This window comes from Bubalus kerabau, chromosome 17, assembly GCF_029407905.1.
Source record: "Bubalus kerabau isolate K-KA32 ecotype Philippines breed swamp buffalo chromosome 17, PCC_UOA_SB_1v2, whole genome shotgun sequence".
Classification (NCBI taxonomy): domain Eukaryota; kingdom Metazoa; phylum Chordata; class Mammalia; order Artiodactyla; family Bovidae; genus Bubalus; species Bubalus kerabau.
The window spans coordinates 37,860,342-37,885,400 of NC_073640.1; the positions used below are offsets into that span (position 1 = coordinate 37,860,342).

Below are 25,059 nucleotides of genomic sequence, written 5' to 3' on the forward strand. Positions count from 1 at the left end.
TGACTTCAGGCTTTACTGACTGTGGTCCCTTTATTTATCCCTAATCTTGCCTTTGTCTGGAGATCTATGTTACCCAGTCCTTAAGAGTAAGTATACAGTGCTGCCCTGGGAGCGTCAGTGGTCGCAGCCTTGCAGCTGGTGGGGAAGGTGTCCCAGTGGTGGCAGTGGTGTGTCCCTGGCCCTCTGGACTGCAGCTTCTTTACTGCCAAGTTATCTGTTCATCCATCCGTGGCAGTCCACAATGGCCACTTTCAGCCGCCAGGAATTTTTCCAGCAGCTCCTGCAGGACTGTCTCCTGCCTACTGCCCAGCAGGGCCTTGACCAGATCTGGCTGCTCCTTGCCATCTGTCTCGCCTGCCGCCTCCTCTGGAGGCTTGGATTGCCATCCTACCTGAAGCACGCAAGTACTGTGGCGGGTGGGTTCTTCAGCCTCTACCACTTCTTCGAGTTGCACATGGTCTGGGTCATGCTGCTCAGCCTTCTGTGCTACCTTGTGCTGTTCCTCTGCCGACGTTCCTCCCATCGCGGCATCTTCGTCTCCGTCACCATCCTCACCTACCTGCTCATGGGTGAGATGTACATGGTGGACACTGTGGCATGGCACAGGATGCGAGGGGCCCAGATGATTGTGGCCATGAAGGCAGTGTCTCTGGGCTTTGACTTGGATCGGGGTGAGGTGAGCATGGTGCCCTCACCCATGGAGTTCATGGGCTACCTCTGCTTTGTGGGCACTGTCATCTTTGGGCCCTGGATATCCTTCCAGAGGTACTTAGAGGCCGTCCAAGGCCGCCCACTGAGCTGCCGGTGGCTGCAGAAGGTGGCCCAGAGCCTGTTGCTGGCCCTTCTGTGCCTGGTGCTGTCCACCTGTGTGGGCCCCTATCTCTTCCCCTACTTCATCCCCCTCGATGGTGACCACCTCCTTCGCAAGTGTCTGCGAGCCTATGAGAGTGCTGTCTCCTTCCGCTTCAGCAACTATTTTGTGGGCTTTCTATCTGAGGCCACAGCCACGTTGGCAGGGACCGGCTTCACCAAGGAGAAGGATCACCTGGAATGGGACCTGATGGTCTCTAAGCCACTGAACGTGGAGCTGCCCCGGTCCATGGTGGAAGTTGTCACAAGCTGGAACCTGCCCATGTCTTGCTGGCTAAATAACTATGTTTTCAAGAATGCTCTCCACTTGGGGACCTTCTCAGCCGTGCTGGTCACCTATACAGCCAGCGCCCTCCTGCACGGCTTTAGCTTCCATCTGGCTGCAGTGCTGCTGTCCCTGGCGTTTATCACTTACGTGGAGCACATCCTCCGAAAGCGCCTGGCTCGGATCCTCAGTGCCTGCATCTTGTCGAGAAGGTGTCCACCAGACTGTTCACACCAGTATCGTTTGGGCTTGGGGGTGCGAGCCTTAAATCTGCTCTTTGGGGCCCTGGCCATCTTCCACCTGGCCTACCTGGGTTCCCTGTTTGATGTTGATGTGGACGACACCACAGAGGAGCAGGGCTACGGCATGGCATACACCGTCCACAAATGGTCAGAGCTAAGCTGGGCCAGTCACTGGGTTACTTTTGGATGCTGGATCTTCTACTGTCTCATAGGCTGAGACACATCTGAGGCGGCTCCCTTAAGAACCCTCCTCGGTGGTGGGGATGAGGGAAAGCCTTCTCTCTAATTTTTGATCCTTCTCCATTCTTCACACTGCCCCCCATACCCCTAGACACACACACACATGCACATTCATACACACACACATCATCTCCATACCTTCCAATCCCCACTTCCACCACAGGATGGGAAGGGAGTGGTCCCTCCTGGGGCCTAGGGGTGGGGAGAGCCTGGGAAAGCAGAGAACAGGAGATCCAGGGCCTTCCTGCCTGCCTTGTCTCTTTGTATATACAGTTTGTTATTATCAAGTAAATTTGGAAGTTTTTTTTTTTTTAAAGTATAGAAAGTCTTATGTTCTCATAATATTGAGGAATTCTGAAGAGACTGAGACCCAGAATTTGGTCCCGGTTTGGGGAAAGTTTTCCTTCAGTGGTTTTAAATTGCATCGGATTGCCACTGTGTGCTTAGTGGGGCACTTCAAAGTGTAATAGATGGTTCTGTTTAATATTTGCTCTGGATCTTTGGCACATTTTGGGGGGAGGGAACCCAGTTTAAAATAAAATGTAAGAGCAGCAGTTTTGAAACAGCTGAATGAGGAGCTTGGCAAGTTCTCCTTCCAAAAAAGCAGTTATTAAACTTAACAAAATTGTAAACAAACAAGCAAAAACCCATTTAAGGTCTCTGGAAGTTAACCAAAGGACATATATTGAGAGGCATTTATTTGAACAAAGCTAGTGAATTTCAGTATAAACAGTGATGATGGTCTAGCATGTTAGGAGATGCTCCCATCTCCTCCCTCAGCTCTGGTTCCTCAAGTTCTACTCTGGGCATGCCATGAGGACTGGCAGCTCTGTTGTCCTGTCAGAGGGAGCTCACTTTATTTAGAGCAGCACTTGGAAAAACACAAGCCCAGGGCTGTTACTGAAAACAATAGCAGTCTTTGTGGCAGACAGTCTTGGAAAGCTAATGTTGCAGGGAACAAGAAAATGGCAGACTGGCCAGAAATTTATCAGGGAAATCTAGGGAAAGAGATAGCTAAAGTGAGCCCTACTGTTCATATCACACTTAGCTCTTAGGGTCCAAAAGGCTGTGTACCTGTACAAGGCTGCACCTATTCAGGAGAGGACAGAGAACCCTTGAAAGCTACTGGCCCCTGACTGAATGCAGGGTAGACTGATAAACTCCCTATACTTTGAAAGTATCCCTCCAAGCCACACACAGACCCCATGGCAAAGGATTTGAAAGCCTTCTGGTTCAAGGTGTTGAAGCAAAACCTCTGACCAGTCATTGGCTGACCACTAAGTTATGCTGACCTGGGACAGCCCCCTAGAAAGCAAGGCTTAAAAAGAAGGGGGGAAAAAAAGCAGTGACATCAGAGTTTGGACACTGATGGGGAAACAGATTCCAGAAAATTAGGCAAGTCACTAACTGGACAAACAGAAAACAGGCAACATGAAGCTGTAGGCAGGGTCAGAATTTCTGTTTGCTACTAATTTAGAGTATTTAATCTAAAACACCCAGGTTTGTTTTGTTTTTTTTTTTCTAATAAATTTTTTTTAATTTTATTTTATTTTTAAACTTTACATAATTGTATTAGTTTTGCCAAATATCAAAATGAATCCACCACAGGTAACACCCAGTTTTTAACAGGAAATTATAAGACACAAAAATAAGCACAAAAGTGTGACTGTTATTCAGGGGAAAAGCAAGCAATAGAAACTTGGAGGGAGCTCGGTGGCAAATGATGGTTCCTAGTAACAAAAAAAGCAGTTTCTTTTTCAGTGTATTCAAAGAACTAAAGGAAAAATTCTTCCTTTTGCCAGTGACTCTTCAAAGAGTATTAATAAAGACATTTGGGACTTCCCTAGTCCAGTGGTTAAGACTCTCTGTTGCCAATGCAGGGGGTGTGGGTTCGATCCCTGGTTGGGAAACTTAGATCCCACGTGCTGTGCAGTGCAGCCAAAAGAGATTTTTTTTTTTAAGGAATAAAGAGATCTAAATTTGTAAAAGGAATCAAATAGAAATTCTAGAATTTGAAAAGTACAATGACTGAAATGAAAAATTCACAGACTCAGGATTTGAGCTGGCAAAAGAATTAGTGAACTTGAACACAGGTTAACAGAGGTTATCCAGTCTCAAGAACAGAAAGCAGAAAGAAAAAAACAATCAGTATCAGAGACGGTAGGACACCAGCCCACAGAACAGCATACATGTTATGAAAATCCCAGATGGAGAGGAGAGAAAGAAAGGAGCAGAAAATGTGTTTTAAGAAATAGCTGAAAATTTATAAATTTGATTAAAAATATTCATCTCCATGTCCAAGAAGTTTAATGAACTTTAAGAAGGATAAGCAGAAAGAAATCCACACCTAGATACATCATAGCCAAACCTGCAAAAGGGAAGCCTCATTACATGCAAGTGAGTCGCAGTAAGATTAACGGCTGACTTTTGTAATTATGGGGGCCAGAACATGTCAGAGTATATGATTATTAGATGGTGTTAATTTTTCAGTTGTTTAATATTAATCCACTTAATGAAGTTAAAATGATGGCATAAATAAAAGGAGCTCTCTTTTTGTTAGTTCTGTTATCTCTTTCCATGTTGTTGTCCATATAAAGAAATGTAGGAATTGTCTCCTTAAGAGATCAAAAAAATTAAACCTTCCTAGTAAAAAAACTCAGATTCAGAGTTAAAATTCTTAGGAAAGAATCTCTGCTACTTTGATTTCCACAGGGATAAGGAATACTTAATTCTTTCAGGAAAGTAGTAAATGGCAATTTAGAAGGCTGTTTTTGTAAAAAGTGATTAAGAGCAGAGTGAATTTATATAAGGGGAAATTAAGTTGATGTCTAAAACTGAAATATAAAATGATAGGTAAAAATTTTTAAGTTTAACCCATAGTATTTTCCATACTTAGAATTTCCCAGGTTTTGTTGCCCTGGTCCACAGATTGGGTTTTATTGCTATAAAGTGTCATCTACTGTGATAGAAAACTAATAATAGGTCTTTCATAATATAAAAATTTTAAAGCAGGGGATGCCAACCATCAGCACTTCTCTGGAGCTTTCACCATCCCAAATCTTCTGGAAGATAATAAAAGTAAAAAGGCAATATAGTACAGAAGTTAAGAGTAGGAGCTTCATGGTCATAGAATTGTGATTCCTGGCCCTACCACTTACCAGCTGTTGTGAAGAACATGTTTGTGTTACCCCTAAGTTAGTACTTTGAAGCCTCAGCTTCCAATATGACTGTATTTGGAGATAGGGCCTTTATGGAGTATGTTCTTGTTGTTTAGTCACTAGATTGTATCTGACTCTTTTGCAACCCTATGGATTGTAGCCGTCCAGGCTCCTCTGTGGGATTTTCCAGCCAAGAATAGAGTGGGTTGCCATTTCCCTCTTAAGGATATTTTCCTGACCCCGGGATCAAACCTGCATCTCATGTATTGGCAGATGGATTCTATTACCACTGAGCCACCAGTGAAGCCTCCTTATGGGGTTGATTAAGGTTAAATGAGGTCCAATGAGTGGAGTCCTGATATGATAGGATTAGTGTCCTGATAAGAAACACAGAAGAGAGCTAGCTTGCTTATTCTCTCTGCCATGTGAGAACAAAATTCTCTAACAGTTGCTGAGGTACCTGGTAAGCTAAGAGATAAACAGAGGATAGTCACAACTGCATTTTAAAAAATTAAATTGTGTAAGTGTTTCCGCTGAAATATTTTCACAGGTATTGATTGTCTTTTTGCCTTTGTTCATAGTATCTTTGACAAACATTGGCAAGGATATGAAAAAACAGTTGGTGTGTTGTTTGATTACATAAAGTTGACAAAACATTTGGAAAACTGGCAATAAATACTAAAATGCACATACGTGTATGTGTGATCCAGTAATTCTTTTCTGAGGCTTGGTATGCAGTAGAAATGAATGTGTGTGTGTGTGTGTGTGTGTGTGTGTGTATTCATCAAGATATACATACTAGGACATTTGTAACAGCATTATTGGTTAATAGCCAGGAACTATATAAACTGCCCAAATGCCCACTAAACAGTCAAATCGGTAAATTGCATGTTCACACAGAGAAATACAATGAAAATGAAAAACTACAATTAGCCCACCAATGAGTGACTTTCACAAATATATTAAGGGTATTAAAAAAAAACCACATGCTATATGAATACGTTTATATATCAAAGTACAAAAATAGGTAAAACTAATACTACATGGTGTTAAAAAGAACAGTAGTGATTTATCCTTTGGTGAGGAGGCTAGTTCCTGGAATGGAGGAGGAGACTTCCAAGATGCTGGTAATGCTCTGTTTCTTCATGTGGGTTTTAGTTACAGAGCAGGTTCAGTTTCTGAAAATTCATCAAGCTATCTTTTAGGACAGTGCTGTCCAGTAGAATTCAAATGTGAGCCACATTATGTAATTTAAATTTTTCTAAAAGTCACATTTTAAAAAGCTTTTTTAAATTAGTAACTTTTGCATTTTATTTATCCCAATATATCCAAAATATTATCATTTGAACATAAAGTGGATATAAACATCTATTGAGACATTTTACCTTTTTTCGGAAGTAACTATTTGAAACCCAGTGTGTTTTCCACTTACTCAAATTAGCAACATTTCAGGTATGCAATACTCACATGGCTAGAGGCTGTGCTACTGGACAACACAGCCTTAAGATATGTACTCTTTTGTGTTTGTAATACACTTCAATACAGTGTTTTGAAAGTTTCCCACAATGAAGATATTTCTGAGTACAGTTGTATAAACTCACAATTGAATCATGTTTGCTGATTGTATTTTCACTTCATTTTCTGTAATGTGTAAGGGGTAAATTTCAGTGTTTTCCTATGTTTGATTTTCAATAATTGCAATTCTTTGAAAGCTGGAAAAACTGAAAAATTTGGCACTTCACCATTGAGTACTTTGATCAGAGATTTCCAGCTAATTTTGAACAAAATATAGCTAAAAGGACTCATTCACAGGAAACAAACAAAAAAACTCAATGCCATTTTAGGAACTAGGTTGATTTCAGAGAAGTTCTTCAAAGGCTCAAATTTTTAAAATCCAGAGTGCTTGTGTAATGTCATGTGAATTTTTTTTGTGTTCAGCATCAGCTTTGTCACAGATTTTATAGTTCAGCCACTTTAACTGTGAATACATGGATATATTTGTAATTTATGCAACTCCGATGTCCAGTTGATTGGTAGAATTCCTCACTACTTTGATAAAGAATTGTTCTGGTAACAATTATGAATTACTTGTGTACCACAACTAATTCCTAGTAAATTTCTATTTCATCGTTTTAAAAATTCACCAAGAATATTATTCTTTATACAGTGTTTAAATGTTTGTTGCACTGTTTGTATTTGTATTATCAGTTTAAGAACTAACAGCTTTATCTTCGTCGTTGTACTTTTTAAATTAATTTAGCAGTCACAACAATGTTTCACCTTCAATATAATGACTTTCCAAAAGTTCTATTTTGATTCTATAATAAGGTTAGAAAAATTTAGCCATTATTGGGATGAATAGATTTTTCTATTTAAAGTACCTGATGACACTGATGTAAAACTGGTATCCTAAAGCTTTTTGCAGAGTTTTTCTTCCAGCAAAGCCAACATGCAAACAGCTTTGCTTTTTGTATGTGCACAAGAATGTGAGTGAAAATTTAGAAGAGTCGTTTGATTTAAATAAAGTTATGTTCTACAGAGTGGTGTTAAATGTACCGTTTGCAGCTGCACATGCTAAATTGTCGCCTTTGAAGTATATGTTGATGCTTCTTCAGCAGATTTATTTCTTTTGGTTTTCATGTGATCAGTGATAATCATCGTGGTCCCCACAGAGAATAGGAAATGCTATTATTTTGTACAGATTATGCGTTCATCATCAGCTTTCTTGGATACGAATTTGATTCTTAATTTTTCATTTAATACATACATCTATTTTTTAAATTCATTGCACAGGAAGGTGAGTATTACCAAACTGTAAAATAAATATAGTTGTAGATTTAGCTATACAATAAAGACAAAATCAACATAGCAAGAATGGTTAAGAATAGTCTATTTGTATGCTCTGTGAGAGCACTGCTAGACTATTTTCCCATGTGGGTTTCACAAACACCCAACCACTCTTTATGATGACCCCACCTGACTGCTTAGTGCAGACTGTGGTATAGACTATGGAGTAACAGATTAGTGTAGCAGGTAGCTGGGGGCACTGAAGTGCTGAAAGCCTCTCGCATGACTGCCTGAGTTTGGCTGGTGTTAGTTGGCCCTACTGTTTTAGCATACTTGATGGGTGAGTGTGTAGTTCTCTCAGCAAGTACTCTTTATACTATCCTTGAAAGGGAGGTGTTATTTAAGTTCCCACCAGGAGATGATCAAAATAACATTGGGTCGCTGATTGTCTTTCAGTTTAACCATTATTAAAGTGTAAGACACTGTTCATTGCACATACATTTCACATCTTACTAGAAAAGACGAAGCTGGAATTGTAGGTAGAGAGCTACCAAATCTCTCTTGGCTTTTTTTTACTATAAATAATGGTAATAATTTCTTTTTATTTTAATAAGGTAAAAACCTGTGATCCTTGCTAAAATACACATTAGTGACTAATAACTTTGTTAGAGTTAGATTACATCTCACATGCTCTCATTTTATCTTTCAAGTAGTCTGTCACAACTGGTAATTATTTATCGATTTTTGTAATTATTTGTTCATTGTCCACCTGCCCTACTAGACCAGAAACTGTGAGGAAAAGCATTGATTGTTTCCACTCATTGTATACGTGGCACCCAGCACAGTGACTTGGGCATCATAAAGACTCACAGACATTTGTGGAATAAATGAAATTAAGTGAATGAATACACAGAACAGAAGGGATATCCTGTTATCAGCAGACATGTCCTAGTTGATACCTAAGAGAAAACCCTGAGGAGTTGGGAATAGTGTTCTTTTGTGGGTGTCTCTGGCTTATACATTACATTCTGAGAATATAGTTGGTGTATATATAGTAATGTGTAGTCACATGTATAAATTTTATCTGTCCACAAATGCTTATAAAAGAATAGGATTTATTGAATGTTGTCAGATAGTGCACTTACATTTTTTTTAATGTTATTTAATCTCATGAAGTATTAGGGCTATGTGCATTCTTCGTGAGAGTTTACTGAGGCTTAGAAAATGAAATACTCCTGGGTCACAAAGCTAGTAAATGCATCATAAGAGTGGAAACTTGCTCACACTTATCCGTTTTGTTTAGTCAGTGAAAATGACAAGTATTGAACAACCCTACTAACAGCCAAATAAAGGATTTAGCACGCAGAATAAGATACCGGCGGTATGCAGTTCAGGCCTGGTATAGCACATATTACTGGGGGCTGTGGGTCCTTTCATTTTTCCTGCTGCACTGTGCTCAGTGTGTATGGCTTAGTATTATGCGTGCAAGATGGATGCTGTATCTCTGGTCATTGCATCAGTTCCCAGGGAGAAGGAAAGGTGACATGTCTCTTAAATGACTCTTAGAAGCCCTATCAGGTGACTTACATTTCTGTATCATTGGCTAGAGCATTGTTACCTGGCCACCCATTCCTGCAATGAAACTGAGGCGGTTGAATATTGACTTTTTTGGTTTTGTTTTTGATATTTTAATTTCATCAACTGTGCATTGAAAGTTCTAGTGTTGAGACGTATGTGGCTGCAAACATTGAGCATAATGTGCTGTAGACAGTGAGGGAGCTTTAAGTTGGGGGTTATTATGGTCAGGTTGTGTTTTAGAAGGCATGCTTTGATGGCTGTATTATGGCTTGGGGGATGATAGAATGGAAGCAGTAAGTAATTGCAGTAATTCAGTGAGAGTTCTTAGGAGTCTGAACTAGCAAAATGTTTGAAGTAATGAAGAGACTACAGTGATTCAAAAAATAGGTCACGTGGATAGGATTTGGTGATTGATTGGGTCTGTGAAGATAAGAGGAAAGTGTCAAAGGCAGTTCAGGTTCCCAGCTGAAATGAGTGAGTGGTGCTACCATCCAGACTAAATTAGAGAGGGTGAGTTTAAATTGGTTGCCTTTTAGACATAAGAAGTTGGAGGTATCTGGGTTTCCTTCATGTACAGATCTTTATTGATCCATTGGGAAAGAATTCAGGTAGATTTGTTACATATTACAAATAATTTTCCTTGATAATATCCCTTGGAATTTTCTTTTTGTTGCCTAGAAGTTTCTAACATTTGAACAATCAATTCTGTTAATACACTCTTTATATTTCTGGCTTCAGTGTTATAATTAGAGCATCCAGCCTGTCTTATCCCCACACTGTAGAAGTATTAATTTCTTTTTCCTTATACTTCCATGTCTTAAATATTGACTTGATTAGGACTTTATTTTGGTGAATAGGATGAGGTAAGGACAGAAAAGGGAAGAGCATTTTCATTTGTTAGAATGTGATTGAACGTGACTACGATTTCCAGGATGTTATACTAGCACACGAAAATAATGAGGTTTTCTTGGAGAAGTTGCTCTAATGTTTTTTTATGGCTTTGATGTTTTGAGAATTCCTCTGTTGTTCCTTTCTTTGAAAGAATAAAACACCCCCCCCAAATTTTAATGTTTTGATTATAAGTCAAAATTAAAATACCCATTTCATGTCTTCTTATGACAGCAGGAGGATGCCTTAGCACAACAGGCCTTTGAAGAGGCCCGAAGAAGGACACGTGAATTTGAAGACCGAGACAGGTCTCATCGGGAGGAAATGGAGGTGAGAGTTTCACAGCTGCTGGCAGTAACTGGTTAGTACTTTCCCCCAAACTCTCAGGCTCTATTTGTGATGTTTGTGCATAATGTTTTTAAGTAGTTTAACGTCTTTCATTTTTAAAAGGTGGTGCTCTGTGACTTCCATGTTTATTAAATGTAATTGCTAAAAAGAAACTTTAGTCTTAATTTTAAGGTTGTACATGAATTCCTCATTTATTGGTCTTCCTAAAAATCATTCACTGGAACATATATTTTCTATTCATTGATCCAAATATCTTCTTTTGTCTTAAATATCTTTTAGATTTTGTGTAAAAACTATCTTATGTTATCAGAATATGTATTTTTAGAACATTATTAAAATGTTTGGGAAAAACATCATTTTCCACTTTTCTGTAAATATTTTGGCTTGATATTGTAACATTTAATTTTCAGTCCTCTGTGTAGTCTCTTTACTAGAGGAAATTGAATACTTTCAAACTACTACAAAGAATGGAATTAACTTAGACTATTTTTATTTAAATCTTTTTGTGATAAAGTGAAATAGACACCAAATTGACACCAAAAAAATATGTAGCTTAATTATTGGAAGGCGAACACTCTTATAATCATTGAGGTTTTTTTTTTATGTGACATTTACCCAGGTATTCCGACCTCCATGTGTGCATTTAGTTATGACCGTATCTTTCTGCTCAAAAGTAATTATTGCCTCAGTATTTGTAGTAATAACTTCCTTGTGTCTTTTTACGGTTTTATTACCGATGTCTGCTTCAGTCCTAAACACTCATATTTAGTCTTGTTCAGGACTTAAATTCGATATGACTATCAGCTAAAGAGAATAATTTCCAGGCATTAAAAGTGTTCTGAAAACTGGTTGCACAAAAGTGTGAATGTGTTTACTTAATACTACTGAACTGTGTACTTAAATATGGTTAAGGTGTAATTTTTATGTTATTTATATATATTTTTCCATGTTAAAAACATTTTTTAAGTCAATGTTATATGACAGAGAAAATTTATTGTTTTTCCATGCACAAAATTATATATACACTATTTAAATTAGCTTAAAAGTGTGTGTGTGTGTGTGTGTACACACAAAGACAGTGGTTAAGATCCCAGACCCTGGAGCCAGATAGCAAGCTCTGAATCTGACTGCCACTTTGTCACCTCTGATAACATGTTTCATCTTTCTGTGACTGAGTTTTCTCATCTATAATTGTGCCTATCTCATACGTTCATCATAAAGATTAAATGAGTAAATATTAATACATGTGAAAGCACCTTTACAGAATGTGGCACTGACTAGGTGTCAGCTGACATTATTGGTATTACTTCATATATATGTTTGTTAAAATATTTTCTAAGGGAATTTGCTGGTGGTCCATTTGTTAGGACTCCATGCTTTCACTGCCAAGGGCCCAGGTTCAATCCCTGGTTGGGGAATTAAGATCTCGCAAGCCATGTGGCATGGCCATATATATATAACAGATTAAAAAATCAAGTCTACTTAGTGCTTAGTGTATGAAACAGAATTATCGTTTAATGGTTGATATTTCCTTTTGTCAGTGAGTAAATTGATGTAATTGGCTGATAGTGACTGATGATGACCTCAAAAATACTTTCTAGCCAGGGGAAAAGACAGGAGGGATGTAATGTAGTACATTTTTTTCTTTGAAGCTTTTGCAATTCTTGTAATCAAACTTTCTGTGGCATTTTCTTCGAGAGTACTCATTCTGTAATAGTAAGAAATTTTCAATGTATAATATGCATTTGTTATCTAAACCTTTTTTGCTCATGCTGTTTGTTCCTTGACTGAGAATTTACTCTTCTGCGTATTCAAGGTCCAGCTTAAGTGTTACCTGTCAATCCCTTCTCTGATCTTCTTAATCATAATTAGCCCTTCTACTTTGTAGTTTCCAGAGCTCTTCTTCTTTCTATTACTGTTCTTATTGAACAGTATGTTAGAACAATTAAAAACTTGTCTGTCCTCCACTGTAGTATGATCCCCAGTGAAATGGGGTCCCTGACGTTTGAGCCATGGCAGTACAGAGGAAGGGCGCTCACATCTGCCTCTGCCTGGGGGCTCACTTGCAGGGTTTTGAAGGAGGAATGTGAACTTGCCAGCAGGACAAGCTGGGGAAAGCATTCTGGAGAGATGGAGCAATGTACAAAGGAATGAAGGACTACGAGATCTTAGCATGTCAAAGAATGGGTCAGTTTTTCTGGAACAAACTAACATAGCTTTAAAGGAACATCAGAATCATTTTTTAAAAAGTGCTGCCCAGCTATATTATATTTGAAGAGTAACGACAGCTGTTGGAACAGTTAATTAGAATTTTTTTTGTATGTAATTTGCTTTACATAAAATTTTAGATTAACTGAGGCTAAGAATTATCTTCTCTAAAATGTTAGTTTGACTATTCTTATAAATAATGTTTCTTGAAAAACATGTTGGTGTGAGAATTTATGTGTGTGTGTTTGTATATGAACAAAAATATAGTGATATTTTTGTTGCTAAAGATGTCAAATAATTTTTTCCTCAGATAGATAGTTTCCAGTGAGTTTTATGTCAGTGATAGAGCACATGGGCTTTGTAGTCAGGGCTAGGTAAGATTCCTGGTTCATCAGTTGCCAACCTCTCTCAGGTCTGTTTTGTCAGAGAAATTGTTGTGAGAATTAAATGGGAAAATGCTTATAAGGCACTTGGTGTGTGTGTGTGCTCTCAGTAAATAATAGCTCTAAAGTACTTCTTGGCACTAAAAGCTCTACCACAGTGCTGGTTCCAGTTAATTGAGTTATCTGGCTAACAAGAACATCCTTTTCGTTCTCTATAAAGTGTATTGGGGCACTTTCCCTGCATTATGACCTGGAGCGTAGAGAAAATGGCTTGGTTTCCATCAATGATTTAAGATCCTGTAGTCCCTTATGGCAATAATTTAAGAAGTCAGTTCTTGTAGAGAACTGTCATCTAGAAAATTGGGCTGGAGACTCCAGAGCTCGCGCTGGCAGTCTCTTAGGGGAGTTTTGGGTATGCATGTCTTTTGGCACTTTGTGAGTGTGTATTTTTCTTCCCTTTGAAAAAAAAAAAAAAAATTCCTAACAGATTCCTGAAGTCAGCTTATTTGTTGTAGTTCAGCTCCTTTTTCCTGAAGGGAGAACATTGGAGAAAATACTGTGGTTTCCCCGCCCGCCCTGTAATTCAGATATCTGTAAGAGGATCTTAAACAATATAATCAAATGTTCTTTTTGTTTTTAATTTTGTTTTTTAAAAAGTAACAATTTTATGAAAATGGGTTTTTTACATTCACCTGGGTAAAGTTATTATTTCCATTTCAAGAAACTGAGACTGAGAAAAATTGACTTTGTGTCTTTCAAGTAGTTGGTTAATGAAGGGAAGCGTGAAGACTTAAACCAGTTTCCTAAGCAGTTTTCCACCAGTACAGCCTAGCACTGGGAAATGAATTTCCACATCACCCACAAAGATGATTAAGTTGAAAAATAAAATCTCCCAGAAGAGGTCAGAAACCGTTTTGCCTGGAAAAGAAAAAACTGAGGAAGAAAAGAATAATAATGGTTCTAGTGGGTGGTCCTGACTCCTGACTGGAGACAAGGGCCAAGGAGCAGTGGAAAACTCGTGGGTGGCAGTAACCCAGTGAGTGGGCCTTGGAGGCGTAAGATCCTGGCAGCACAGAGGCTTGGGGATGTCCTGCCCCTGTTTGGACAACCTCTGAGGCCTCTAGCCCTGGCTTGCTAAACCTGTAACAGTGGGGGCTCATGAGCATTTAGTATGTGTAGCTGGTTAAGGTTACTGACAGAAGGAAGCAGAACTCCAAGTGGTTTTGGTTTTCCCCAGTATCTTTTAACCTGAAACCAGTTCTAAAACTCCTGGAGTGATTACATTTTTATACTTTTTGAATTTTGTATCATCTATTACCTGTTAAGAGAATGTTGGTTGTGTTTACACAGAATGATGAAAACAGAAGATTCTCAAACTTTTTTTTTTAATGTGAACTTCTATCTTCATTTGAAATTTTACATAGAACTTTAATGCATAAAACAGCTAAAGGGGGCACTGCTCTGGATGAAGCAGGGGGAGGGAGTGTTCTGGTCTCCCTCTGCAGTGCCTGGGATGTTTTCAGGGAATCCAGTAACTGGCACAATATAACTTGAGAACCTTTCAGGTAGTAGATGAGGATGAGGCTTCTAATAGACTGCCCTAGTTTTGAATCCTAGCTCTACTACTTGTTGCTATGTGACACTGGGGAAAGTTGCTTAAATTCTTGACCCTCATCTGTGAAATGGAGCTAACACCGTACCTCCCAGGATACTGCCTAACTCAGTATCTGACACTTAAAATGGAACTTAAAATTGGAAGCTAGTTTCTTCACCTCCCTCTTTGATTTTTATTTATTTTTAATTGGAAGGTAATTGCTTTACAATATTTTGTTGGTTTCTGCCATGCATCAACATGAATCAGCCATAGATATACATATGTCCCCTCCCTCTTTAACTTCCCTTCCACTTCTCTCCCCATCCCACCCCTCTAGGTTGTCACAGAGCACTAGATTGAGATCCCTGCGTCATGCAGCAAATTCCCACTGGCTATCTGTTTTACATGTGGTAATGTATATATTTCAGTGCTACTCTCTCAGTCAGGCCCACCCTCTCTTTCCCCCACTGTGTCTACAAGTCTGTTCTCTATTTCTGCAGCTCTTTTGCTGCCATACAAATAGGTTCATCAATATGATTTTTCTAGATTCCATGTATATGCATTAATATATGACATTTTTCTTTTCCTGACATACTGCAGTCTGTGTAACAGGCTCTAGGTTCATCCACCTCACTTGAACTGACTCAAGTTCATTCCTTTTTATGGCTGAGTAATATTCCACTGCAATATGAAAGTGAAAGAGGAGAGTGAAAAGTTGGCTTAAAGCTCAACATTCAGAAAACGAAGATCATGGCATCTGGTCCCATCACTTCATGGGAAGTAGATGGGCAAACAGTGGAAACAGTGTCATACTTTATTTTTTTGGGCTCCAAAATCACTGCAGATGGTGATTGCAGCCATGAAACTAAAAGATGCTTACTCCTTGGAAGGAAGGTTATGACCAATCTAGATAGCATATTCAAAAGCAGAGACATTACTTTGCCAACAAAGGTCTGTCTAGTCAATGCTATGGTTTTTCCAGTGGTCATGTATGGATGTGAGAGTTGGACTATGAAGAAAGCTGAGTGCCAAAGAATTGATGCTTTTGAACTGTGGTGTTGGAGAAGACTCTTGAGAGTCCCTTGGACTGCAGGGAGATCCAACCAGTCCATTCTAAAGGAGATCAGTCCTGGGTGTTCATTGGAAGGACTGATGCTAAAGCGGAAACTCCAGTACTTTGGCCACGTCATGCAAAGAGTGGACTCATTGGCAAAGACCCTGATGCTGGGAGGGATTGGGGGTAGGAGGAGAAGGGGATGACAGAGGATGAGATGGCTGGATGGCATCACCGACTTGATAGACGTGAGTTTGGGTGAACTCTGAGAGTTGGTGATGGACAGGGAGGCCTGGCGTGCTGCGATTCATGGGGTTGCAAAGAGTCGGATACGACTGAGTGACTGAACTGAATATTCCACTGTATATATGTACCACAGCTTCTTTATACATTCATCTGTTGATGAACATCTAGGTTGCTTCCATGTCCTGGCTATTGTAAAATAGTGCTGCAGTGAACATTGTGGTACATGTGTTTTCTAGAATTGTGGTTTTATCAGGGTATATGCCCAGTAGTGGGATTGCTGGGTCATATGGTAGTTTTATTCCTAGTTTTTGAAGAAATCTCCATACTGTTCTCCACAGTGGCTATATCAATTTACATTCCCACCAACAGTGCAAGAGGAGTCCCTTTTCCCCACATCCTCTCCAGCATTTATTGTTCATAGATTTTTTTATTCATTTCCTCTTTCTGTGCATCTTAGCTCACAGGGTATCTGGAGTGGCAGTAAAGGCAGGCATATCCTAACTTTATAAACTGTGAAAGTCAAAGATGTGTTGCCAAGCTATTTTGTATCCTGTGCTGTTTCTTTCTTTGTTTTTTTAACAATACTAAACAATTTTGCCTTTTTCTGACTTCTCTTGGGGTTGAGTAGTGATGAGGAGCGGGTACAAACTTACTGTATTTGGTGATATTTCTTTATCTAAGGACTACATGGGTGTGTTTACTTTGTGAAAATGCATCAATCATATATTTATGATTTGTACACTCTTCAGTACAGAAGATAAAAAATGCTTTTTTAATAAAAAAGTAGACTTTAAAACAGAAAAAGTAATCAAAGACATTGATTCTGTACAGTGCCTGCCCATTGATAATCTGTTGTCACATAGAAGAAACCCCATGCCTCTTTACCTGAGAGTCTTTCCACGACTTGAAAATACTGACATGCTATGCGTAGCAGTCTTTCATGTTACACATCTCTATAACTGTAATTTCATTACCTTACTTTGGGATTTTTGTGAAAGAAGATTGAAGTAAATAATTTCATAAGGCAGAGGCTGAGTGCTTTGATCATAAATAAGTTGGAATGATACCTCTGTCATCTGTTCTCTAGCAGCTCACACACACTCTTAGTGTGTCCAGAGGCTGCCTTCAGCTTGATTGGCCTCTTAAAACTGTGATATAGTACTTTTGGCTCTTAATTCAGCTGCAGGGTGACAGGGTGCTAAACGAGATTTTCTCTGTCATTATCTAGAAAATGCTTTCATTTGTTTCGGTTATAAAATGTTAGCAAATAAATTATTGTTTTTAATGTCAGAGAATGGGTAAACCATTATTGCTTATTCTGCTATAAGCAGTTTTAGTACAGTTCAGCAAATCATATGGGAATTTTATGTGGAAACTATTTGGAAATAAAAACAGGCGAAAGACTATGTGGTTTTTATATTTATGTTTTGTATGTTTTTGGAGCCTTCGATTCTGTGTGGTCCCAAGAAAAAAATTTCAGCCTCTTATTTAAATTCCCACAGACTTCAGTTTTCACATCACTTAACTATCAACACTTATTTTTATGTAAGGACAAATTAACATAAAAATCTGTCTATACTGGACCTTCCTGAGGTGTGTTTTGGACAGTAGATGAAAGTGAACTAGGAATATGAACTCAGACTAAGAATGAGCATCGGAAGAGGGTTAGTGAGGGAGAACCAGAGTGCTAGGTCTGCCTTCTCCCACACAGAGGGAGAGGGCCTTGTTTGCTAGATATCATAGGAGAGGTAGATTTTACTAAAATTCTTTTAATTTTAACTTTATTTTAATTCATAAAAATTACTCATCTACAGGATGCAGTGTTGTTTTTTTTTTTTTAAGATTTGAAAAGTTCATATAGATAAATTGGGAAGTTATAAGCAGCTTTGTAGTGATAGTAACAGCATGAGTGCTTAGTATGTGCCAGACAATATATGCTGCAATATTGGTTTTACATTTGATTCTTAAATGCTCTTAGAAGATGTATCTCCCTTTTGCGGAGCTGAGGCTGAAAGAGGGGAAGAAGCTTATATAAGCTCACATTACTAAAGTGTAGAGCTGCCGCATCCAAGGCTGGAAATGTCAGTTATTTCCACTATCTCTTTTATTTTTAAAATGCCACTTTAAAAGTTTTCCTGAAGTATACTTTATCAGAACTGTATTTTTTTTTTTTTAATGTGCTGAGTAGACCAGCTCTTGAAGTCTACTAATGATTGTCTTCTGACCTTGTTTTTACCTTTTTTATGAGTTTGGAGAAAGTGCATTTCTTTCTGCTGTATTAGGACTTGAAATTTCTGCTTTGTGTCTCGTCTTGCCTTAGCAGTCAGGAGAAATAGTTTCTTAGGAGGCTGACATTAATACTAATTGTAAGGTAAAGGTTCATTTTCTTTAGCATTCTGAATTTGTTTTCACTGCCACCAGCTAACTGTGAAACCTTGGGGGAACCATGTAACATTCTTGGTCTCAGGTGTATCATGTGTAAGTAAGAGTTGAACTAGAGCTCTATAAAGCACAGTGCTGCTCTAAGATTCTATCATGCTATGTTCCAGCCTTTAGCCAAGTGTTAAACAAAAAGTGATTTGCACATTATCTTGGGGTAGTATACACTCAATAAGTTTGGATCTATTTTTAATCATTAGGGCATTTTCTCATGAAGAGTTTTCTGCAGTTTGATGATCTTAGGAAGTCAGCCAGGTTTTATTCATTTTCACTTGGGTATCCCGGCTCTTGGCTACTTTGCACGGCTCTGACGAGCAGAGGAAGCTCCAGCGTCTGGTGAATGTCTTTGTCTCTTCATTTTGAGCACATCCCATGACTGTCATCTAGAAACTGGATTTGCCATGTTTCTGGGTGATAAAGAAAACAGAGCAACTGGTAGTGAGGGGTCTGTAGTAAAATGTCTAGACTAATTCTTTATAAAAACTAAAAACAGATTTGTTTTCTGAACAAGCTCATGGGTGTCTGCTTTATATAAAAACCCTGTTCTGAAATATTGTTAATAAAAAGTTAAAATCAAGGGCCTATCTGGATAGACTGGGGAGAAAGAAACTAGAAATTACAGGCTTTATGCTTTTAAAATGATCAGGTTCAGAGTTTCTTTGCCATCATCTCGTCTAGTTTGTTACTCATAGAATTCCTTCTAAAATATCCAGCCTTCATTAGAAAACTGCCGCAGTTTAAAGCACCACTTTTCAAGGCAGTGTATCCAGCTGTTGATTTCCAGTTGTGTGGAATCGATTTCATTGGACATAAATGTGTCTGTGTTTGTCTCCTTCATATGACAGTGCATACATCTTCCTTTCTAACATTAAATTTCCTCCCAGTCTCCCCGCTCTCTTCATTCTTCTCTCTTCTGCTCTCATTCATACTGTCAGACTTCCTTTCATTTTTTTCAGTTTTTGATTCTCGATCATAGTGTCTTCTTTTACATCTTCCTCATTCCTTCTTTACAATGTAAATAGAAATTAAAAACACAGAAAGCAAAACAACTTCTCTTTCCATGCTTTCACCAAAAATATATTTTAAACAAATAAACCTATAGCAACCTCTGCACAGCCCTGACTAGTAGGGAGAACTCTAGCTGCTGATGACTGTTTTTGTCACTCATTTGGAGTCATCCCATTATTAAAATAATTTTTTTTCTTTTACTTCACTGAATTTTTTTAAAAATATATTTATTTTTTATTGGAGGATAATTGCTTTACAGAATTTTGCTGTTTTCTGTCAAACATCAATCACCCATAGATATACTTATATCCCCTCCCTTTTGAACCTCCTTCGCATCTCCCTCCCCACCTCACCCCTCTAGGTTGATGCAGAGCCCCTGTGAGCCATATAGCAAATTCCCATTGGCTCTCTCTTTTTACGTATGGTAATGTAACTTTCCATGTTACTCTTTCCATGCATCTCACCCTCTCCTCCCCTTTCCCCATGTCCCTAAGTCTGTTCTCTATGTCTGTTTCTCCATTGTTGCCCTGTAAATAAATTCTTTGGTACCATTTTTCTAGATTCTGTATATACGCATTAGAATACGATATTTATCTTTCTCTTTCTGACTCACTTCACTCTGTATAATAGGTTCTAGGTTCATCCACCTCATCTCGATTATTAAAATAATTTGAAAATTACTCTTATTCCAAGACAAAAGCTGAAATACCTTTTTCACAAAGTATTACTGGTGGGTTAGTAGTGATTTATAAATATATAATTAGGATTGATTTTTCTCAGTGTTTTCTTCATTGCTCAGCCCCTTTCTAACCTTCATTGACTGAAACCAGATGCTTATATTACCATCTCTGATTTTGCAGAATTGATCTGTCCTTACACTACATTTAGCATTGATTCTGTAGAGAACATAACTTGTTTTTCTGATGCATATGCATTCTATCGCTCTTTCAGTCTGTACCCATGTAGCATAACATTAACCTGACTAGTTAATCGAAAGGAATGTGCCAAGATGTAGTCAGCGTGTAAAAATAGTTAAGGTTTGCTGCAGGATACATCACAGTTTATAAGAAAGACCATAGAAATTACTGTTGGGTTTTCATCTGTTTGAAAGCGAATAAGGCAGTGTCATTTCTGTCTAAAGAGCATAACCTTCTTGAGAAATTACGATAAAACTGGCGCTTCCAACTAAACATGATTTTACAGCACAGGTGTGACTTGTTGAGATGTTTCACTGAAGGTCAAGGATGCTCATTCCCTAACAGCTATTTTAGATCTTACTAATTGAAATCAGAACTTTCAATTTTTGGTTGTTTCCCAAAACTGACAGACAGTGGACAATCACTTGGTGACAATAATACATGATTCCATTTAAAGATGGAATTTCCAGCTAAAGATGGCACAAGTTAATTGCAGTCAGTCTTGGTTGCTGGCATATAACAAAGGTGGCTAAAACAAGATCTAGATGAAAGATGATGGTGGCTTGGACTAGGGTGAGAGTGGTAGGAATTAGTCAGATTCAGGATTTATTTAAATGTAGAGCTCTCAGAATTTGCTGTTGGATGTGAGAGAAAGACATGTTGAGGGTTTTTTGCCTAAACAGCTGGTAAAATGGAGTAGTCTCTAGCATAGGAAAACTGTTGCTGAAGGAACTAGGTTCTATAAACAGATGTTTGTGCTTGACTGACATTTGTAGTAACTAAAGAACACTTATGGAAGAAAGATGCACTGGAATTTGTGAGAGACTGAAAGTAAATATTATGTGTGGATCAAGTGGGGGGCACTTATATTAAACCTGTATATTTCATGTTGATGTTTGGTAGAAACCAAAACAATACTGTAAAGCAATTATCCTTCAATTAAAAATAAATTTAAAAAACTGTATATTAGCAGAGTGTGTCATGTACCGTATATTCATTCTTAGATGTTCTCTGTTATTTCCCATAGTTTAAGTAGAAATGTTTATTCTAAAGTGAAACTTGAAATCCTCAATGTTTATAATTGTCAAACCTCTTAGTTGTTTAGTATTGTTGTAAAGATACTTCTGGGTATAAACAAGTGCACCAAGGACTCTCATATCATATTTTTTTTGAGACAATACTTTATTCATAGTAATTCTGAATTTTATTTCTTGGTAAAGAGATTTCTGGTTAAAACCCAGATGGCAGAGATAGAATACAGTGAGGGGTGAAATTCACTACTCTATTGTTGTTATGTGATTAATAAGCCATATACTTCTTATGACTCAGTTTCTTTATCCATAAAATGGATAAACAATAATAGCACCTGTGTTATAGGTGATTGGCAGGGATTAAATTAATTCAATTAATTCATCCATGTGAATTGCCTAGAACAGTGCCCAACATATAGTTAGTGCTCGATGGATGTCAGCTTTTTAAAAAATGTATTTATTTATATGTATATTTAACTGAAGAATAGTTAATTTACAGTGTTATATTAGTTTCAGGTATACAGCACAGTGATTCAGATATGTGTATATACTTTTCCCTTATAGGTTATTACAAAATACTGAGCATAGTTCCCTATGCTATACAGTAGATCCTTGTTGGTTATCTGTTTTATATAGTAGTATGTAAAATGTCTGCTGGTATTAAAAGAGAAAATGGGAAAGTTTGCTTCTAAGATGATTGGATGGTGTGTTCAAATTAAACCCTTTAGTCCCAAAACTATAAATACAGGGTTTATTACTTTTATCCACAGTACATATTTTGATAATGCTCTTTTGCATATAATGAGATTTTTATTCTTGATTTTTAAGGAAACTATAGCAAAATATTTCATACATAATCTGTATTGTTCTTTTCCTCTTAACATGTGGAAATAACTGGCTGAAAATTTGTTAGTTGCAAACTTTTCTTATATGTGCTACTGTATTTTATATTTATTAGCACTTTGATTTTCAAAACACATTTTCACCCTAAATTATAATTTTGTCATTGCAGGCAAGAAGACAACAAGACCCTAGTCCTGGTTCCAGTTTAGGTGGTGGTGATGACCTCAAACTTCGCTAATTGGTGGCACAAAAGATGTGACCCCATCTTTACATATTCATTGTTTCTAGTCTGCAGAAATAATTAATTAAAAGACCAGAAACTGTGATAACTGGAGGTACTACGGTTTATTTCTCAACCTTAGGCAGTAACAAGACATCACAAACTGCCATGGTTTTGCACTATAATACCTGCATTTCTAATTAAGTATGCATGTAGCCAGTAATAATTTGAAATTTTTTTCTATGCAAGCTTATCTTGTTGGCATTATTTTAGTGAGTTGAAACTATCCACTTGTAAAACTTTTTTTTCCCTTCATTTTAATTTAAAAGTTCATGCCATTTTTAAAAAGTCAAGAAATTAAAATTTTTACCAGATGGTTTTTTTCCCCCTTATCAGTTGCTCTAGTTTTTTTTGTTTGGTGGTTTTTTTTTGTTTTTTTGTTTTTTTGTTTTTTTTCTCAGTTTTAGATGTGTTGGTTATTCAGCTTCATTTTAGATAAACATTCTTGGCTTTTTGTTGTGTTTCCCATTTCCTTCTGTGTTTTTATAGTTTATGGCATTTTAAAACTGCTGATGGTTTGCATTATTTACAAGCTAAAAACCTTGTAGCATAGAGCTGTCTGCCATGCCTTCTAACACAAAGTTTACAGTTGTTAAAGTTGCAGTATCCTTTTAAATGTTAATAATCAGCTCCTTTTCTTTCCTTTTTAAACATAAAAAAATTTTAATTGGTATTAACTCTGGTCTACCCCAGATCATTTTAGATTCTCTTCTATAATCATGAGTTTGTATGGAGATATTCTCAATATCCTACTGAAATGCCTAAAGAAGTCACAGGCTGGCTTCTGTTTTATTCAGGGATTTTTTTTTTAAGTCAATCAGAAAAGGGATACTGGAGCTTCTTCATGTATGTAACAGCATATTAAACTGGAGACAGTGATGAATCAGCTACGAAGGTAATATTGTATTAAAATCATGTTTAAGATAGCTGCTTTTATGTGTATTTTATAATGCATGCTTTTGTAAAAACAATGCTGAGTGATGAAAGATTAGTCTTAGAAAATGTACATCTATGCAGAGGGTACATTTTCTTCCATTAATTATTCTGGAGAAAAAATTCACAGGTTATATATATATGGTATTTTCCAAAAGGACTATTAATAGAACCTTTTGAGATGAATTAGTATAAGAATATTTTTAAAATAGGCTCATTGTCAAATTGATTGCAGCTTTTTTTTTTTTTTTAATACAAACTGGAAAAAAATGTAAGTTATTTGGCACCTTCTTACAAATATTTTTCATGGTTACATTCATTTAATGTTACTACATTTCTGAATTTTTGCAAAAATGTATTTTAATGGCATTATTATAAAGAGTTTGAAAAAACTGACATGGTCAATTCAGAAAATGAACTGAAGTCTGAATAAGGTCATTGGATTTAAAACATATATACACTTGACTGATGAGGGAGGTGTGACTTTCAATGTATATAGGTCTTATAATTCATAAACATATCCTGTATCTCAGAATAAAAGTATGTGTTATATATTTGAAGTCATGCATGGTAAGGAGTGTGTTTAAATCATTATAAACAATATGCATCATAAAAGACCATGCTGATCTTGTGTAACCAAGTACTATGAATGAATTGGTTGGATTTTGATATTGTGCAGCTCACATGTTTACACACTCAGTGCCCTAATTTCCCTTGAGGGAATCGCCTTTTAAATGGTCCTTCCAGTGCTGTTTTAAGGTTACTTTATCACAGAGCTCCTTGGTTTTTGACTCTGCACTTAAATTTTGTTTTTTTAAAAAACATGATGATGGCACATTTTTTCTATTGCTTCTAGCTAAGGGCTTTCGGTCCACCAGTAACTAAGATCAAACGTTATTAAATGTTCATGTTACCATCCTTCTGTAAATATGGGATTGTTCTTGTCATTTAGCATTGTACTGCTTCCATCTATCTTAATGCTGGCATTAAGATCATGAGCCCTTTTTCTCCAGTAGTGCAGGCTTTCAAAACTTTTATTATTAAGTTATTGATGCAATTTGATATTTTTCCATAATCTGTATTTAAACAAAATTACATCATTGCATCATCTTTTCTAAATTCATCTCCATTAAAACTTGCCTTAAGCTACCAGATTGCTTTTGCCACCATTAGCCATATTGTGTGTTTGTACGTTTAATTTACTTTCACAATAAACTTCTGTGTAGTGAACTTCTGGGTCTTGGTTCTTCATTAACAATAATCCAGCAATTTCTGTTGTAGTGTTCATTATGGCACAAAAATTGATTTTGTATCTGAACTGTTCTTGCATCCTATTTACCCTTAAAAAAACCCAACAGTGGCATCTAGTGGTCATTTCTGTTAACTCCAAAGAAAACCTTTATGTCGGGGTCCAGCCCCAGCAGGATCCTAGGGTACCCTCAGGAAAGACGGCATCGGCGAGAGAGAGATGACACGGGTCTTATAATGGATTAAAACCTTGATAGTCCAGGGTCGAACGATAAGAGAATAAAGGAGAAAGAATGAAGAGGAGAGAAAGAGGCTTGATCTTCTTTGATTAACACAGAAAGCCAATAAAGCTCCTGTGTTCCAAGGAGTCATCTTGAAAGAAGAACAGAGAGAGAAAAGGAGGGAAAAGGAAAAAAAGAATGACACGGGGAGACCACGCTTCAGTGAGCGAGGCCCATAACTTTATTTTCGAAAGGAACTTTTATACCTTGACATGTAC

At 37.5% G+C, this 25,059-nt stretch overlaps 2 protein-coding genes across 11 annotated transcripts in view; both read left to right on the plus strand.

Annotated features, from left to right (window-relative positions):
* LOC129631792 (protein-serine O-palmitoleoyltransferase porcupine-like) lies at positions 1 to 22,433 on the plus strand. 2 transcript variants are annotated; one of them, XM_055553048.1, is made up of 4 exons: positions 1 to 5,295; positions 10,263 to 10,389; positions 14,899 to 14,971; positions 22,269 to 22,433. In XM_055553048.1, the coding sequence occupies exon 1, from the start codon at positions 242 to 244 to the stop codon at positions 1,592 to 1,594; it is 1,353 nt and encodes a 450-aa protein (XP_055409023.1). In that variant the 5' UTR covers positions 1 to 241; the 3' UTR covers positions 1,595 to 5,295; positions 10,263 to 10,389; positions 14,899 to 14,971; positions 22,269 to 22,433. The 2 variants fall into 2 exon arrangements, with proteins under 2 accessions (XP_055409023.1, XP_055409024.1); XM_055553049.1 differs by lacking the exon at positions 14,899 to 14,971 and having other exon boundaries at positions 10,263 to 10,358; positions 22,269 to 22,330.
* Positions 1 to 24,542, plus strand: part of CBFB (core-binding factor subunit beta) — a 49,834-nt gene extending 25,292 nt beyond the window's left edge. For 4 of the 9 annotated variants that reach the window (XM_055553060.1, XM_055553058.1, XM_055553062.1 and 1 more), the window contains 2 exons: positions 10,263 to 10,358; positions 22,269 to 24,542. In XM_055553060.1, coding sequence (XP_055409035.1) covers positions 10,263 to 10,358; positions 22,269 to 22,337 — 165 coding nt within the window. In that variant the 3' untranslated portion in view covers positions 22,338 to 24,542. Of the gene's footprint in view, positions 1 to 10,262; positions 10,390 to 14,898; positions 14,972 to 22,268 lie in introns of all 9 variants that reach the window. The other 5 variants (XM_055553061.1, XM_055553059.1, XM_055553064.1 and 2 more) reach the window with 3 other exon arrangements.
* The last annotated feature ends 517 nt before the right edge of the window (positions 24,543 to 25,059 follow it).

What these genes read in the sequence shown, in the direction of transcription:
- LOC129631792 (XM_055553048.1), top strand. Translation starts at nt 242, where the DNA reads ATGGCCACTTTCAGCCGCCAGGAATTTTTCCAGCAGCTCCTGCAGGAC.